General features: G+C 41.2%; 1 protein-coding gene across 2 annotated transcripts in view; it reads left to right on the top strand.

Annotated features, from left to right (window-relative positions):
• Positions 1 to 19,265, top strand: part of LOC128762215 (netrin receptor UNC5C-like) — a 176,340-nt gene that overhangs the window by 139,893 nt on the left and 17,182 nt on the right. The window contains exons 8-12 of one of the 2 annotated variants that reach the window (XM_053870296.1): positions 5,806 to 5,862; positions 10,013 to 10,204; positions 12,709 to 12,809; positions 15,285 to 15,420; positions 16,556 to 16,643. In XM_053870296.1, the coding sequence (XP_053726271.1) occupies positions 5,806 to 5,862; positions 10,013 to 10,204; positions 12,709 to 12,809; positions 15,285 to 15,420; positions 16,556 to 16,643 (574 nt within the window). The remainder of the gene's footprint in view (positions 1 to 5,805; positions 5,863 to 10,012; positions 10,205 to 12,708; positions 12,810 to 15,284; positions 15,421 to 16,555; positions 16,644 to 19,265) is intronic. The other variant, XM_053870297.1, reaches the window with a different exon arrangement.

Below are 19,265 nucleotides of genomic sequence, written 5' to 3'. Positions count from 1 at the left end.
ACTAAAATGTGGCAGCGAGGACTGAGTCAAGACGGAACAAATATAGCAGCGGCCGTCGTTTTTTTTTCCATGGTGGAGGCAATTATATTTGTTGACTAGTCGGGATTGCACTCCCTACACCTTCTGCTAAGATTAATTGGTCGACATGTATTTGGCTTTGGAAGAGAAAATGGCTACGAAAACAATGGGGGAAATAAATTGCGTTCTCTGGAGCAGACACACATCTAATGAATGGATGAATTTCTATTCTGATTGGTGCTACATTGGAGGCTTGAGATATGTTCTCCTCAGTCGTGATCAGCCTTGTGTTTCCATGTGCTGTACATGAGCTCAGCCTTAGTGCCTTGGAATATATAGAATAAAAGCTGATTCTTGTGCATCAAATGCTGTAAAACAACAAAGAAATTCACAAGGAATGGCTTGCTTTGGATTATATAACAGTTATTATATAGTAATAGTAAGTTAGTGGGATGATAATGACTATAAATGAAATCAATAACTATATTATAATGTATGTTTGTCAGGAATGTTCATAACGCTGTGACATTATTAATGTCGTGTTACATCCCTGCTTGGTTAATAAAAAGGTTGAGGATATGGCTGTTTAGTTTAAAGCTATTTAAAACAGATAAGCGTAACAAAATTTTGACACAGTAAAACAAAATAGTTATCAAAAATTCAGTAACAAAGGTCTAAAAAACAAGTTTCAAATATACATGAACCAATACTGACCAGCACGAATGACAGAATCAAAAGTATCTCTTAAAGTAAAGCACTAACTGCTACCACAAAGCATCCGCCAGGAGGAGAGCTGGAGTCATGGCTTTAAATACTCCATTTACATGCAAAATTGTACCTGTTTTAAACAATGTTACCCTCACTGATCACGTATTTCCATGTGTTCTTTGCGTTGGTATTGCTGTTCACCTATATATCCACCAGGGGGAGCAGCCCAAAGAGTAAAAAGTTTATGTCAACGACAAACTCCAAAATGAACATGGAGACTGTGGAAGAAGTATTCACCATGTACCTTCAGCACAAACAACAAAATGGAGGCAGAGTTGTAGGAAGCAGTGGGCGGTGAAGCTAAATATACAGGTAACATCCAACCGCCGGTCGTAAATCAGATTGGATTTAAGTCGAATGCCATTCAAAATGGCCGACGCGAGGGTTATAGTTACTACTGTAGTGGTAGATGGCTGTGTGAGAGTGAGATGCTGGGATACTGTGCTGCCGTAAGTGTCTGCTGGCCGTGGTCGTAAGAACAGGTGGACGTAAGTCTGGCAGGTTGTAAGTCGGATGTTATTTGTATTGCAGCTATAGGACGTAGAATTTCCACCATTGTCACGACTTTTTAGTGTCTCATTAGAGCTCGGTATCAGGGAGTAACAGCAACACAACCTCCTGGGTTTCTATTTGTTCTTCTACCTGTGGTCCATATCCATAAGCTTTGTGGAAACGTGGAGAAATATGGAAAAAATGAATGCGGAGCACGGCGGTAAGGCTCCGTCCACATCCGGACCTATACGTAGTGTTAAGCATAAATCGGACTGTTTACAATAGTTCTGCATTTGTCATGAACACACAAAAGGTAGATTTTGAAAAGTCTTTACTTTTCTGTTGCTCTTCCAGAGAGCAGAGCAGGGATAACCATCCAAGGTTCCTCGTGTATAGTATATTGTGCTCGTGTAGTCATTGTGGGAATACGTCTGCTGTCCTGTCTTATAACGCAGCAGCAACAAATGGATGCCAGTTGGCATGCTAGACTTTAAGGCATTCATTGAAAAATATTCCGAGCCACGTTCATTTTTGAATTGCTCAGTTGAGTTTTCGTCATCGGAGAAACCATTTCCAGTTCTTAAATGCATTCAGCCTAAAACTATTTTCACACCGGTGACATCCGTGGCCGAGAGGAGTCTGAACAGTGATGGAGCTGGCGTCCTGAGTTATGAGAAATTGAATATTATTAAATAATCCCCGAGGAAGTTTTACCACTGGCCCTTTTATTGACAGAAATGACTGCATATGCAGAGCCCGTTTCTTGGCTTCCTAAAGAAGTATATTACACTGTGACGGTGATCCATCAAGAAGGATTTACAAAAGCCTGTAAGCTCCAGCCACAGATTCTGGGACCAAAACTGGAGAGGTATAGATTCGGGCTCATTTCCCCTGATTGATTTTCTGTCTCTAAAATGACTCCACAGACGTGGTTTTATGTCAGCACTAATGTTTCAAGTGTTTCCTGTACCATTAAGAGGAACCCATAAACCTGTGTGTCTGTTGATGTGTGTGATTGTGAGTTTCTGCATGCACAGCATTTTCATAGGTGTAGTTTATTTTGAGTGATTGTGGAGCTTGCTTTGGTCCCTACAGTACATGGCTATTCACATCCGGGGCACCATACAAGTCTTGTTTGGTGGATTTATTTGAGATTTATGTGGTGGTGGGTTTCTTCAAAGCTTTTCAAGATCAACACATTCTACTATTATTCTGAATTAACTGGCAGTTTTTTCGGTGCTTGCTTTATTTAGTGACGGATATTGACCAAGTTGTTATTATTTATTTGCGTTGGCTTGAACAAAGCAGACAGTTGGTCCTAACATTGTCTTTCTCTCTGGTCCGGAGTGTACTTCGAGAAAAGTGTCTGTCACCAGATTGATAGTTATCTATTCTCTGGCCTTCTAGCATTCAAAGTTATGCAGCATAAAGCACTGACATACCACTTGCCAGCTTGACCTTCAGCCTTTTAATGCAAGAGAACTGTACATGTGGATGTTATTGAAAGTCTCTTCAATGGCTTGGTCTTATGAATAAGCTAAACTATTTCTGCATTGACCATGTCCTTCAACTACATTCAACTCCCTTGGGCCTGAACACCACCCACCTCACTGTATATCACGTTGTGTGATGTCACAAACCTGAGAGGTGGAACTCCAGTCGACCCGCAGTCTGGGTGTGTGTGGCGTTTGATGGCTTTTTGATAGTGAATAGGTGTGTGGATGTATGTTTGGAATTTGCCCCATCCCTGACTAGAGCATCAGGACACGGCATTCTCACTCCCATGCCATAATAAATCGATGTTTGGAAGTTGACTTCTACGCTCCATGTTCTAGTAGGCCTTCTGACCCGTCAGGCTTTCAATTGAAGCAACTCTGTCAGTGGCCTCCTGATGCCATGAGCAGCGCGGGGGGATGACATTGCTTTGGTTCTAAATGTAACAATGTGTCACTTGATGCAGAATACGTCTCAAACGTTTCAGTCACAGTGACTTGGACAGCACCATTAGTAAGCAGAGCCACATAATGTGCTTATATATGGTAGCGTTTGTCTCCCCTGCACACATTTCCAACCTCTCTGTCTGGAACACTACAACAGGGAATGTTGGACAAAATAATGGAAACACCTTAAAGCTTTTTTAGCTTTAAGGTGTTTCCATTATTTTGTCCAACCCCTGCAAGTGCATGCAACAATGAAGGTGGACTTCAGCATCAACATAGGACACATAGGGCACTTGCAATATACAGTAGTACGGCATCAAAGTGAGAATCGGTTCCAGCGAACCAATTAACACAAAGGGACACTTTTTTTTCGATCAAAAATAATGTTCCACTCATTTTATTTTTTGTGTTAATTTGTGTGCAGAGGGCAGAGTGCAACTGTAATAACAGGATCTCCTGAACTAGCGGTGGAGTGCACAGATATCTCATGCATGTGGGCTATGCTTTTTTTTTTTTTTTTGCCTCGGCCTGTGACGTCACACTTAAATCTGTCTAAATAAATACATAATACCATACCATAATACCATGGCTCGAGTCCACACAGAGTCACACTGACACTTCACCTTTATATGGCTCGTCGCGCTACATTAAATAGATTCAGAGTAGGAAACTACTGTAAGATACCTGACAATCTAAATAAAAAAAAGTGACTTAAAGAACATTTATCAACCAAGTTTATCCAAGAAAGTCACTCTGGGGGGGAATAATCAAAGCAGTTTCAGTGTTATACATAAGCAAGCAATGTTTGTGTGACAGCAAAACGAGGTTTGTTGTTACAGCCGTGACTGATGTGCACGTCAAGATCAGCGCACGGCCTTCTACTGTGGCTGGCCTCGGTGTTGCAGACCCGGGATCTGTTTGGCTATTGCAACTGACAGTTCTCTCGCAGTGCACAGGAGCCTTCCACAGTATGTTAATTCCGAAGGCCTTTGGTGGAGTTCCTTGTTCTGTGCCTGATGACGCAAACTATCTGAAATACGACTGGATAAAAACTCTTAGCAGCACAGTCAGATGCATATGATATGACATGAATAACATATAATCTATTTTTAGTTATAGTTCAGTAATAGCTTCTACATATTTACAGAAGAAGCCTGACCAGCTGAGACGCCTTGCTGACCCTGATGGAACACCACAGCTGATATATTTAGTTGTTGATTTATTATTTTGAGATTTGACCTGGAAAGGCATGAACAAGTTCAATGAAATGGGAACTGAAATGAATCCCTGAGGGACACCGCTGCTTAGGCATGCATTGATTGAACTATCCAATGCAATTTCAAATACATAAACAACTAAAACAATTGCAAAAATGAGGAAATCAAATAAAAAATATATAAATAATAAACAAACAATCACTATCACAATGGTATTTCAAGTAAATATATAAATGTATCAAGTACAATGAAGGCGAAATGAGGAGAAAAAAAAGGTTTCCTTCCTCCATCGATGATAGTCTTGCAAAGCCTTAACATGCAATCACAGTGGTATTTTTAAGAAATGCGTATTTTGTAGTTTATGCACTGGTAAAGACAGATTTTGGGCCTCTGCGTATCTTGTTTTGGGGCACCATTTTCTTCTATTGCTGTAGCAACACATAAGCCTTACTCGCTGTTGCCCCCTGCAGTTACAGAGGAAGTACTGGACAAACAAGCTGCTCCAGTGTGTGGGCCCTATTTAGTGGCCTTGATCCACAAAATCACAGAGAAATGGTCCAGTTTTTCTTTCTAATATAGACTTATTACGTATCCTTGCGCCGCCACCACCTGTTCTTAGAGACGCAGCCATTTCCGCTCACATTTGACATGTATTTAAATGCTGTTATTTTGTCCTGTTGTGGTTCCATGTACGAAAAGAAACTAGACAGAATAACATTCATCATCAGGACTTAATGCAACAAAACCCGGGGGATCAGAGGATTATCTCTGTAGCGTGTTTTGAGCTGGCGCCTTCAGTCGCGGCTGCCTCAGCTGGACGTGTCTGGAAGAAGACCAGGTGACATTTTCATGACATGACCAAACTACCTCATCAAGATGGAGCAACACAGTTGACCTCAGGCCCTGTTACATTACAATTAGGCAAACAGGCTTGTATCCCGTATGACAACAAGCAGCTAAGTGAGATCTTGTGAGTCAAACTTCATGCGTTGCACTTGTTGAGCTTCAGTCCGATTGACACAAGGCTCCATCACACTCCTTCGACACTCCAACAAAAAGGCCCCGTGCTGCAGACAGCAGCTGCAGTGTGAGTCCGCAGCGTAGAAAATGTTTGTTCTCACAACAAGCACACTTCCCAACTGTACCCTGCCATGACTCCTGTTTCCTGCCTCACAGTGCTTCACCGCAGATTAGTTTTTTGGAAAAGCAATTGCTACGGCAGACTAATAGAAACATGTAACATGTCTGCATGCCTTGTATTTCTGTGTCTGTCTGATGTCTGCCCCATTTTACTTGACTCATTTGTTTGCTTGTTGTGTTCCTCTCCCTCTCTCTATCATTGCATCATCGCCTTCTGTTCTTGTCCCAAGGTTCATTGTTTCAGAAGTCCACTGAGCCCAAAGAAAAGAGTGATTTGGGATTCACATGTAAGTTGATGTTTATGTTTTTTTGTTTTATTTCGTTGTCATCCATCCCCTCATCTGTCTCATCGCTATGTTTTTGCCTTCCTTTATTTCTCATGCTGATTGAAGATCGCTGTCTTCCGCTTTGCTTTCGCTGTTTATGTGTCACTTTGAGTAGCTTGAAGAGTGCTCTGCTCTTGTCAGAGGATCTCAACATGAAGTCTTTTGTGTTTTTCTGGATCTAACAGCGGACCTTGAATGTCAAAGTCAGGATTCTTTCGACTTTTGTTCTCCAGTTGTGACTGCAACTTTACATTATATTGACCCCACTGACGCTGATCACGCTGTATCATCATGTATGTAACTACATGTCTCTGCACTGTTAGATGAGAGTGGCTTTTAATGATAATAACTACATTATTAAAGTGTTGACAACCAGTCACTGCTATATTTATGGTTGAGCATTGGTGTCTGTGTTAGGGCCTGAACAAACAAGAACAAGAACAAACACACGTCCCCTGTCTCATCTTTATCCAGTTCACTTCCATCTGTAGTTTATTTTTCTTACTTTCTAGATTGTTACTTTCTAGATATTTGCAATGTTTTCTAAAGCAATGCTTTCTAGAAACCAGCCACTGATCGCTGCCTTCCCATGTGACTCAGAAAAGTATTGAACTGAATTCAGTTCTCATAAATAATATTTAAAGCTCCTGTGGGCCACATTTAATGACTTGGTGGGCCACATTTGGCCCCCAGGCCTTCAGTTTGGAACTTGTGCCATAGAATGTCTATCTATGTGAAGTAGTTTCTTCATGTTGAGTCAGCAAAACTGCATGCAATAGTCTCTTCTAAAGGGCTCAGATAGTGTGTGCTTCAGTTCGAGACACCAGCTTAGACTCATGTTTTTATAAACTTGCTGTGCTGCAATCTAGGACGCACATGATCATTTTAGATTTTTAGACTTTAGATCTTACATGCAAGTAAATCACATACAATTTGTCTTCTGAAACAAACAAGACAGGCAGTGACAGGTGATGCTTCATTGCTTGTGGAAAGAAGGTCTACGCTCCTTGCAGCCCTTTTAAAAAACTAGCTACAAATATTTTGACTTTAAAAATATCCCTTTGATGTCGAGCAAATGAAAAATCTCTGTTGCGAGGGTTGTGAACAGTCACTGAGCTGCTGAATAAAAGAGTTTGTGTTTGCTGCCCAGGGGACAGAGAAATACCTCCAGCTGGACCAGTCAGGTCACTGGAAAAGTCCATTCATCAGTTCTATGAGTAGCTGCACAACACTGGCTGAAAACGCAGGGTTTTTAGCTCAATGTTAATGTGCCTTCTGAACTTTTCCAAAATAAGTGAGTCAAAATTAGGTTTAAGTGGAAATTGTCTCCAGTTTGAGGACTATTGAAGACATCCCTCCTTAAAATCTCATTGCTCTGTTTATTTGTTTATTTTTCTAGTTTAACCTGCAAGTGCAAACATGATTCATCACATCAAGATCATTGCATGAGCGCTTCTTTTCCTTTTGTTCTTGTGCGCTACAGTTGATGCGGCTGTAAGCTGGAGTTCTTCACCATAAAAAAAACACTTGTCGTGCGTAGATGTGTACACAAAACTCTGCACCACTATTTCCTTCCCAGTGTTATAGCTGCGATTCTTAGTTTCCGGTTCACAGAACATAATCTCAGATTGGACTTGCGCACATGCACACACACACTTGAAGCCATACTATTCATCCCACATGCTGGCGTTTAAGAGCATACAAACGTACTCACACACCTCCATCCTCCTGAGTTCTAAACAACATCAAATGCTGCAGAGAAATGAATCATTTTTCCCATCAAAGCGGCTCATTAGATTAATAACCTTCAACGTAGACGGAGACATTTATTCGCGGTTTTAAATGAATTCATTCATTTACTTAACAAAGTCAGCCAATTTGTGTTTGAAGTTAACTGCAGTCATTTCCTCCTGCTAATATTTTAATGCGTGAGTTAAACGCCTTTAAGAAATCAGAAAGATAATTCCTCTCTTTTTTGTTTGACATGCACAGAAACTGCGTTCACTGTCGACCGTGTGGTGAACGTTTCTCTCAAGTGGGACACGCTGTGGCTTCCTAGCAAGAGGGTCCTGGTCTGACTGATGATGCGTCAGAGGCATGTGTCTTTTTACAGAAACATAGTGAAGGTGTGAGACGGTCTGAGCCTCCTGTGATGGACTGTGACCTGTCAAGGGTGTCCCTTGTCTCAAGTCGGAGGAATAGACACGGGACCGCAGTGAAGTCAGAGATGATTTGTGGCAGCTTATTAAGAAGCGCTGAGGCCAGAGTGCGACATTTGGGGTCATTTATATCAAAATCCAACAGGTGGAGACAGTCAGAGGAGAGTTGGAGGAGAAGTGCTGTAAAACCGACAGACAGTGAAGATCATCAAGCTCAGTGACTGGAGCAGTCAAGCAAACCTCAGCTGAGACATAAAAACCTTATCATTCTCAATACTTCCCAAAGTTTGGGGACTCGCAGAAGCAACAAGATTACGTTTCTTGGTGCAGATAAAGAGACATGATGATCGTAATTAATATCACGACGTGGCTGTAAGAGGATTATCTGGTTTGATCCCCCTTAGCTAGTGTGAGGACTTTGATAAAGAGACAAGTTTAGACGGTTTAGTGATTTCAAAGAGCATCAAAGTGGAATTAGTCCCAGTTGAAATTAAATAGTAGCTGTTGGTGAAACGTGACGCCTTGAAAATGAACAGAAGCAGTTGATTTTATTAGTTTAATAACTTTTTAATGTCCAACTTTTCTTAGTTTTACTTTTTTTTGTAGCAGATATTAAAGCTAATTTTAACATGGAGTAGACACTATGTAATGAAGTCCGACTATAAACCTTTGCTTTATTAAAAAATGTACTTTTTTTGTCTAAGTTCGCTTTTTTTGTTATGACTTTTCAAGCCTTTACCAGACAACATGACCAGAGGAAGATGGTTTTGTACCCCCTCTAGTGGTGTGGTGAGTAACTACCACCATCCATGGTAAGCGTTGTAGCAGCATTTCTGAGTGAACAGAGGGCAAAGGGCCATTGTATAGTATTTCCGGTCGAAATATCAGCCAATGAAGACTTTCTTTGACATAAATGTGTCCATGAGTTCACCTCTAATTTGAAGAATCGGGAAGTAGCGGTCATTATTTTGACATCATTCATATGGATTTGGATTGACATGGATTTTGAACCGTAGCTCGGCTTCATCTTGGACTCTAGAGATGAGAAACAGAGTTTCACTTCTTAATTGGACCTGAGACCAGCAGAACTGTACCGTCCAGATAATGAGCTGAACAAGTTTGCAGCCAAGGGCAGACATTTTGCCAAGCGCGCTTCATAAAACGGAGGCAGAGCTGTAGCTGAAAACCAAACAGCAGTTGAAGTGTAGTGACTGCTGCTCTATTGGATGGGATTTCCCAGATGCTGACTCATCACAAAAGACAAGGTAGTGTTGTGTAGTGATGGCAGGAGTATATTTGAAGATGTCCTCCCACCTTTGTTGGAGCTCAACAAGAGCTGGTGCTTTAGTCTGGCTGTATATTCTGATCAGCTGCTTAAAAATGGCTTTGAAAAGTTCCATCTTTTGTGGCAGCGTACGTTTACGAGACTCTGTTCTATCTGAAGCGCAGTTAAGCATTGGATGTGTATCAAAGTAGCTGGTGGAACTGGAGATCAAACCCACTTCTCCTCCCTCACGTCTTCTCTCCTTCACCCTCAAAGCTTCTAGTGCATGGATTCATTAGTTCAAATTGTCATCGCTGCTGCTTTGAAACTCTTGTGTGCGCCGCTGCTGTTCGCTCTGAAACACCATTCAAGTCTGAGGCGGATTGAAAGTGAACGTTTGCGCCCTTGTAAAATAATTAACAACCTCATTACGCTTTAAGAGGGGGTGTTTTTTTTAATTTATTTTATGAAAGCGTCTGTGGCTCAGTCTAGACCAGTGATCGTGATGCTGAGCTGGAGGGCAGTTTTATTTGAAATGAATGCTCAAGAGATTACCTGAGAAAAGGAGTTGAAATGAAGCGGTTCAACATAAGGACTAAATCAATTAGAAACTCTTCATGGAAAATGCTTTGTTCCGAGAACAACCTGTGTCATCGACGACGTCTCCGCCTCTGTGTGCCCCCTGCAGCGGCTCCGAGCACGGACGACGTGGCTCTGTACGTGGGCATCGTCATCGCCGTCATCATGTGCCTGGTCATCTCCGTCATCGTCGCGCTCTTCGTCTACCGCAAGACTCACCGAGACTTTGACTCTGACATCATCGACACGTCGGCGCTCAACGGAGGCTTTCAGTCTGTGAATATAAAATCTGCGAGGTCAGGTAAGAAGCTCGCACAGGACGAGGTTTGGGGAAGTTCACTTAGCAAGTTTACTCCCTTCTAATATGTCAGATTTCAATGGCTGTATATTGTTTTGTTTTGTTTTGTTTTGTTTTGTTTTGTTTTGTTTTGCTTTGCTTTGCTTTGCTTTGCTTTGCTTTGCTTTGTTTTGTTTTGTTTTGTTTTGTTTTGTTAGTAAGAGGTTTTTTGTCTTCTATTCATTTAATGTTATTATAGTATTTCTCTTATTTACTCATTTTTTCCAAATAAAATCTTGATATTTTTGTTTTCTCTTACAGTCTTTAAGACAGTGGGACAATTTTATTTTATTTTATTAGTTTATAATACAATGTCCACCTGTAAAAAACTACTACTGTACTCAACAGTCTCTCATAGTAGATTCTGATTTACTTATCCAAACACACCGCCATTTTTCAGTGCTGTTTTTCAGTCATGTAATCAGTCTTTGAGAGGTTCCTTTCTCCTCTTTCTGTATTTTGTATGGCGCCATTTCACCCCTGCTCATATCCACATATTAACTCATTATGTTGCTCTAACCATCTGTGTATTATTATTTTTTTGTAATGAGTGTGTGTGCCCCAATCTGTCCTTCTGTTGATTTGGAGTTCTGCTGTCTGGGCATGTTTTAGGAGAATGGCGGCAGTGGAGCTTGGCATTCTGATATTCCAATGGATGATCTAGCTGCACTAGTAAATCACGAGAGATGAATCGAAACTTCTTAATACAATAAAATAATAACAATCATGAGCAGTTTTGGTACAACGTGCAATAATGAACAAAGGAAGACAATAAACTAATAACAATAACAAAAACAATGATAATAAATACATAAATAGAATAATAAAATAATAAATATAAAAATAAAATAAATATATAATAAATAAAATAAATAAATACCCAAACAACAAGGGCTGTTCACGAATTGCTCAGTCTGGCGGCCGAGGGGAAAAAGCTCTTCCGGTGACGGGAAGGAAGAGGAACAAACAGTCCCTGACCAGGGTGAGAAGAGTCTGCTCTGATCCGACCTGAACGTCTCTGGGTCCTGGATTTGAAATGCTAACTAATATGCTAACACATTGTGTATGAGGCCTACTCATCCTGTAGCAGTGACACAACAGATGCACGTGCTTCAAACCATCTCATGAAATGCTTCATTTACTAAGTTAACAGGGCGAGATTAAGAAGATTTATGACACGCACCACCAGTTTACATTGATGTTGCACTCACTGCTAGCTGGTATCTGTTTAACCCATACACACATACACTTAGTTTATGTTTTTAATAGCATGTCGGGTCTTTATTAGCCACTTAGTTCTCCAGCACCATAAAAATAATCAAATCGCATGAAAGCGCGTTTCATCCTGCGCCAAATGAAATGAACAATAAATGGGGAAATTCAAATGTCAGAACAGTTAAGCGCGGCTAGCAAGGACGAGCAAAGGCAATTTGATGGGGCGTGCGTGCGTGCGTGTTTGACATTTTATAGATGAAATATTGGGATGCTTGTCACTCTGCTTTGAGGGACCGTCCCTGATCGCTATTAATGAGAATTATGCGCGTCCCTCTCTGGGCGTGTGCCGCTCTGCGCTTCCGCTTCTGTCTGTGCATTCTGGGCTTTTTTTTTTTCCTCCTTAATTAAATTCCAGCAGGGACGGTTTGGCAGACGTACCCGCCGGCTTTAAAGGGTAAACATCACCAGGCTGATGAGGAGAGGAGGCCAGTGATCGTCGGTGAAGGATAACAGATTCGTATATTAGAATGAATGGCCGGGTGGAGAAAATGACAGTTGCAGGCCCCGATGGCGAAAAGCCGGGAGCTAAACTGTTGTCCTGCTTCCCACATGAGACAGGAGTCACAAAAGTCTTTTACGACAGCATTAAAAGTTCCCCCAGTTCTCAGAGTCGGACTGAAAATAAACGTTTTACTCGGAGTACTAGTACTGCCGAGTCTAAATATGTCTGCAACGGTCATGTCTGAACCTCCTCTTGGACGCCTAGAATCAGTCATTGGAATATTGCTTTCATAAACGTCTGCCAAACTCCATTTCTTTCCTTTTTCTGTGAGCTATCTGGTTTGTCATCCAGGTCATGGCCAAGTGTCCTGCAGTGCGTCCTCCAGAGCTGATGCCTTATCAGCAGCACTGCCCGCTTGCCTCTCCCCTTTCGCTGCACTCTGATCCTCCATGTTGCTTCTTCCAAATCTGTCTCACACAGCTGCGTCTTGTTACTGAAGGTGGTGAGACGGACGCACGTCTTCATCCTCCACACTTTTTTTTTAAATGTATCTTCATGTTGTTAAATCGTTTTATTTTAAAAATGATTCATGTCCTCCCCTCCCCATCTCTCCCTCCCTCTTTGACTCCATCTGTAGCCGACTTACTCACAGCTCCTGATTTGACAAATGCTGCTGCCATGTATCGTGGCCCCGTGTATGCCCTCCATGACCTGTCAGATAAAATCCCAATGACCAACTCTCCACTCTTAGACCCGCTCCCCAACTTGAAGATAAAAGTCTACAACTCCTCCAGTCTGGTCACACCTCAGGATGAACTGGGAGGAGACTTCACATCCAAACTCTCCCCTAAGGTAAAATCATCTACTTGCATTTCCTTTCAGTAACTTTCCAAATACTGAGTTTGAAAAAAAAAAAAAAGTTGAAGTTTGGTTCATAAGCTGTTCAGTTTTGTTATTTTCTGCAACAGCAGTTCACTTGCATCATTTCACCTCACAAAGTTCTGCGACTCAAAACTTTTTCCCCCTCAATAAATCCTTGTCATACCAGTTGCTATTGCTGCAGGGGTATGTGAGTATGAAAACTTAGAGTAAATATTAATTTTCCATTATTGGAAAAGCAGTATGAGTCTTCCAGTGAGTGCAAATGTTGCATGAAAATTGTTTTGAGGAATGGGTCATAAATATGGTTGAGATATGGAGGTGTATCGTGTCGACTTGAGTAATTTTGGTGTTTCTGTTTTATAAAATTTCTCTTTATTTTCCCAATTATTATTATTTTTTTGTAATTTGTCTGCTTTCAAAAATATGCAATTTTAAGGTATTTATTCTGATTTTCCGATTATTTCTTCACAATATTTCCATATAATAATTTTATTATTCTCTGGGTTTAGAGCGTAAAAAAAATGGATGCATTAATTCCATTCCGTTCATCCTGGAGCTCAATCAACAGGAGTAAACAGGGTTTAGTTTATGGGAGACAGTCCTGTCAAAGTAATAGAAAATTAGTAGAATATTTAAAAATATAGGTCTGAAAACAGTGTGGAAAAATATTGGCGCCAATAAAAAAATAAATAAAGAAAATTACTCAGACAAACAGAAATAATTATCTCTAAAACTAAACAAAAACAAATCACTCCAGTGAAAAAAAAGATCTTCAAGAGAATGCAATAAGTCTTGTATGATATTTGTAAAATGTGTTTATGATTAATGTATGTAATAGTATCTGTAAAAATGAGCAGAAACTTGTGTAACATAATTGGATTCCATTATTTAAAGGGAGTGTGAAGAGGGGAAGTGGCTGTATTTAGGGCACTTTGTAAAGTTGGATCTATTTTACAGAAAAAGGAAGACTGAACACCTCCATCGTATTTGCTTGACATCCTGATGGAGACCAAACAGAGGCTATTGAATGTGGCCCATGGGCCTGGGCTCAGTAGTCTGTCCAGTCTCACCAATATGATTTTTGTTACGTTTTTTTATGAGTTGCATTCGTGACACTTGTTTGAAAAACAAACAAACAAACACAAAATGTGATCTTCCTTCAGAGAAAGCTTTGAAGGCTCTTCTGGTCCTGTGGACATGCACGATTGTCGAGTCTTTTGCTCATATCTTCACACCAAAGGAAGACGATGCATCTGTGCATCCTGGAAACACTTAAGCATCCAACTAAGCGCCCCAGTTTCCTCTGTGAGTTCTTTAAACAACATGACAGGCGCAGCAAAAGTCACTTGTCACATGGAGAGATGTGACAATCCTGTTCCATCCTGGCAAACTGTCCTGAGGCAATACCAGCTTTGAACCCAGGATCTTTGTGTCTCGCTCGCTACCTTTGTGAGCGCATGCGTTTGTATTGGCGGTTCTCACTGCGCACTTGCTGAACTGCTGAGCTAACCGACCTTGCCGCCACAGTCGAAGAATAATCTTAGATTTGGTGGTAAATTATTCATTTTTTGGTCTCAGTCTCGCATCTGTCCTTGACACATCGCCGCGATTCCTTGTCTGCTGTGTTTGACGTAGGAGTAAACCGCTGAATCTTAATTCATTATTTTACATTTCGCCGTGGATGTGCGGACCATGAGATGCAAAGCAGACCATATTTTAGCCTAAGGTTGTTTCAAATGTATAATGTGACTCCGTCCTTCACTTCAGTCCTATGGCAGTTTAAAATTGTCATGGATGCATTTTAAGTGATGTGACATTATCTCACAGTTATTCTACCTCTTCAGTTGTCTTCCTGAGTGCATCAGCAAATGGTCCCTTTTTTGCCGAACTTACACCGAGCTCTCTTCCCGGCGGTTATTCTAGACTGTTTATTTGTGTCAACGCTGTTTTAAAGTCTTTGGTCATTTCTTTCCTCCAGCTGAGTTCTGACTTAACTTTGCGCTAAAGTGAGGGAGAAACATATCAGCCTCAGGTCACATGCTTGCCTGACGTCACACTCCTGTAGCTGTCTCATCCCAGGCATACTGACACATTTATCTACACTGAAAATACCTTCTGTTTGAACCCTGTTGCCCCTTAGTCTTCTATATTGTTTTTAAGTTGAAATGTGTATATTAACAACCATTTATAGCTGATGTTATTCTCACAAGGAACACAGGGCCTATTGCTTTAGCTAAATAATGACTACGTAATAAAGTGGTTAAAAAGATTCACTCTGATTCACTCCAACACGCTGTCCAAACCTTTATGCCTCAGGGATGTTATTTGTCTGACTGCGTCCCAAAGTTGTGATCACCCAAACCAGCTAAGACCTGATCCGTTACATGAGTTTCAGTGTTAAATGAAGCATTAAAACCCTTCCCCATTAATGTGATCTTCCTTCAGATCACTCAGTCTCTCTTGGACAACAGCGACACGATGAACCTCCGGAACCAAACCCTGGCCCGCACGAGGGACCCGTCCTGTACTGCTCACGGCTCATTCAACAACCAGGGCGGACACCTGATCGTTCCCAATTCTGGTAACACTTCACTCTCAGATGACCAACCAAAGCTCTCAAAATGCTCCGGCTGATCATGTCACCAGTCACATTTCGCTTTCTCCCAGTTAAGTGTTGCGTAACTCAGCAGCCCCTTTTCAAAATTAGACCATCACTTTACATTTTTAATTACTTTATTTTTAGTTTGGAGCCATGATGGCCTGAAATCTTTTGCAGTAAGTGTAATCTCTCAGGCTCAGAGAGTATTTCTTAGGCCATATTAAATCATCATCATATATCTTTTATTTTAATAAATTGCCCAATATTGGCTCTTTACTCAGATTTATCCAACAAAGCATAAAAAAATACAAATAATAAATCCAATAAAATATAATAATAAAAAAGTTAACCTTGTCAAAACTGTTCCTTCAGATTTGAGTTGAACTCGTACATTTTTTTAATTAATAATATGTGAAGGTCATTCAAATGTAAAAGCTTTGTGAAATCTAAATGAACCAAAATGAATCAATAAAAATCATCAAAGACCGTTGGGTGGGTGATCTTCGATTGGTTGTTGCTGTGTTGAAAATTAAAACTGAAACTAAAGTTGGTCCTAAATCTAACAAGAGAAAAAAAGTCTGTTTTCACGCTATGGAATGTGAAACCTAACCCCATCTTTTACTTTACCTCGTGTGGAAATATTTTTACATTTACATACATTTACAATCACCTTTAAAGCCTGCAAACATGAGCAAAAAAAATGTGATCTCAAAGCAAGATCATTGAAATGAATTCAATTCCATTTCGAACGATAAATATGAAGTTGTCAAAGCGCACAACGTGACTCTCTGTTTTAGTTAGCTTGAGAATGTATTCCTCTTCTTTTGTTCTTTCTTTTTTTTTAAAGGGTCAGAGAGCAGCGTGAGGATTTAAAAGCAGCTGGTCCAAATGAACTATCAATTATGTAACCAGCCGAATGGAAGCAGCTCTAAAAACATTACAGCACAATTCAATTAGTGATATATTCGGTGGAATCGTTTTTCTTTCACAAGTGATTATTCAATAATTAATCACCGTGACAAAGTGGTAATGGGCTGGGTGATTAATATTTCAGCTACGAGCGGGGGAATAAATAACCCGGCGTGGAAAAGGTCTGAGTCTTCCTCTGCCTTGGCAGGTGTGAGCCTGCTGGTGCCGGCCGGCGCGGTTCCACCGGGGCGAGTGTACGAGATGTATGTGACAGTGCACAGGAAGGACAGCCTGAGGTTTGTACGTCTTTTCACTGACTGACATTTTTCTGTGGCTCTCTTGATAGTCTCTTGAGTCTCAGGCCAGTGACTCCTCTGACCTGTTTTACGATTGCAACTGGGATGTTTCGGGATGTGACAAGGGCTTCCATTCTCCACTGGGGATAAAACAATGATGAATATGCTTCGCATTTCTACATGACGTGCTACATGCAGCGTCTCCCACTCATGAGAGAAAATGTATGTGAATGAGATGGAGGTTGTGAAAACTGAACTATAGCAATGGCCAAGGGAGGAGAGAAGAGAGTGCAGGCAGGGTGGAATGGCTTGAGACGTCAGTATAGAGACAGTGAGAACTACTATGGAGTGTGTTTTGTCTGTCTACAAAACGGTTTTATCTGACTGAAAAATGAAACGCTTACACAACATGTTTGTATATATCAGTTCCCATCTACATTTCAGTGGCTTCCGCACCAACATCATGTTTGTCTTCCAAAAAGCCTCAACAAAAACAAATCCGGTGTTTTTATTCCTGTGCAGGAAATGAACCTAAATCCTTTGTATTTCACTCTGTTTGATAGCAAAAATATGATGGTGCGCCATCACAAAGATCAAGAGTGGCTCGACTAATCCTCGGGATGGTTTTGCACGCCACAATTTGGAAAAATAGATCCCAAATAATGTCCATTTTCCGGTCTGTAATGATGACCTGGATTATTAATGTGTGCATTTGGAAATGAGGTGATGAGGTCTGTAAACTCGGGAGGATGGGTTGGTTTTGTTCAGTGCGCACGCCCTCACCATTATGACCACCACTCACACAGTGTTGCGCTACGCTGGGAATCTTTAAGAGAAAATGAATATGCGGTAAAATGGACATGACTCTAAACAGAAATATTAGTGTGAGACTTAAACGTGCCGCAGCCACAACAGCAAACATGGAGGGATTGGCTCTTTATTTGAAGTGTACCTGTATGTTCCCATGTAAATCAAACAAGGATTCATGTCAATGCTAACTGCTAGCACGGTTAGCATATTCTGCTAACTGTGATGGAGCAGCTCAGTATTGTTCGTATTGTTGAGGGTCTGTACCAATCTGACATTGTTCTTGTTCACTGCATTCACTGCTTCTTGTTGACAATGTGATTATATTATTTTATTTTATTTTACTCTTCCTCTCAGATATTGGGTGATTCATTCAAATAGAGTATGATTAAAAAGTATATGGTAAAATGTGAGTGTAAACTGTAAAATATAAAAACACATGGTACAGCACACTATTTAATTTACATCTTACATTCAGGAAATATCTGAGATTAAATGAAATGGTGACCGTCTTCTGTTGGTGTTGAGGAGCTTCTACAAGCCATGGCTTGATCTGTTTGTACCGCTCTCAACCTCCAACCTCCCTCCACATGTGAACAAGAGCCATTGTCCTTTCGGAACTTCTGTGATGCTTTTTACAGCCAGTAACACATGTTTAAACTCTGCTCTCATTGAGCCGCTCCCAAACTGAAGTGTTCATTTCCCACCTCCACCGCTGAAAAACAGAGTGAAAATACATTTAAATAATCTCTGCCATGATTCCAAGCACTTTCTTTTTTGAATCAATAGCTGTCAAAAGTAAATTGCTGGACTTCAGTAAGCTCCAATACTTCTTAGAAACAAACCTTTCTGTCGTCCCCTGCTTCCCTCCAGGTCAATAGTTACATGGCTGCATCGACCTTCCTCCCCCTCACAGCCACAACCTGCTCATTATCAACAACAAGTCACACATGAATTTTGAACGTGATCTCAGAAGAAGTTTTAAACCAGTGCGGCCGTAATTGAGGAAGAGGGGGCCCCACATGAAATCGGTCGGAGGTCACTGGCACAGTTTGAGTCACACCTTCCACGTGTTTTTAAACTGATGATTCTCCCACCCATGTGAACCCTTCACCAGTCAATAATGAGCTCCAGGGGCCGGATCGATAACGCTGCTGAGGATTAGTGCCCCCCTGACACCAGGTGGGCCGAAGAAAAATCACTGTTAAATTTCACATTCATTCCTTCCATCCATACCTGCTTGTTCCCGCTCAATAAATATGCCAACCATCACAAGCCAGCCGAACAGCCAAGAAAAAGGTCTGTGTGTATTTCACGCAGTTTATGAGGATTCATTTATGGGCAGAATAAAATGCTCGTATGGTCGATTCTTTAAAACAAACACATTTAACAGTGTTGAAAACGGCGACATTATGTTGGATCTAATGACTCATTCGACTGCAGCTAACATGTGAGTAACATCCGACTTATGACCTGCTCAACTTACGTCCACCAGTACTTCCGACCACGGCCTGCAGATGCAGGCTCCACTGCACGTAGCAGCCCGGCATCGTGTACGACAGTTACTGCAGCACAGTATCCCAGCATCTCACTCTCACACAGTGATCTACCACTACAGTAGTAACTATAACCCTCGCGTCGGCCATTTTGAATGGCATTCGAATTACGTCCAATCTGACTTTCGGCCGGTTGGTCGGAACCGATCCCGGTCGTAAGTCGGATGTTACTTGTACACTGCTTCACTCAAACTGCGTCACAGGCTGTGATCACTCCGTTCTGTGGGCCACTTTTTTTCTACTTCATGCCAATGTGGAA

This window comes from Synchiropus splendidus, chromosome 7 (assembly GCF_027744825.2).
Source record: "Synchiropus splendidus isolate RoL2022-P1 chromosome 7, RoL_Sspl_1.0, whole genome shotgun sequence".
Classification (NCBI taxonomy): domain Eukaryota; kingdom Metazoa; phylum Chordata; class Actinopteri; order Syngnathiformes; family Callionymidae; genus Synchiropus; species Synchiropus splendidus.
Note: the sequence above shows the minus strand (reverse complement) of the source record. Positions and strands in the feature narration are given on the sequence as shown.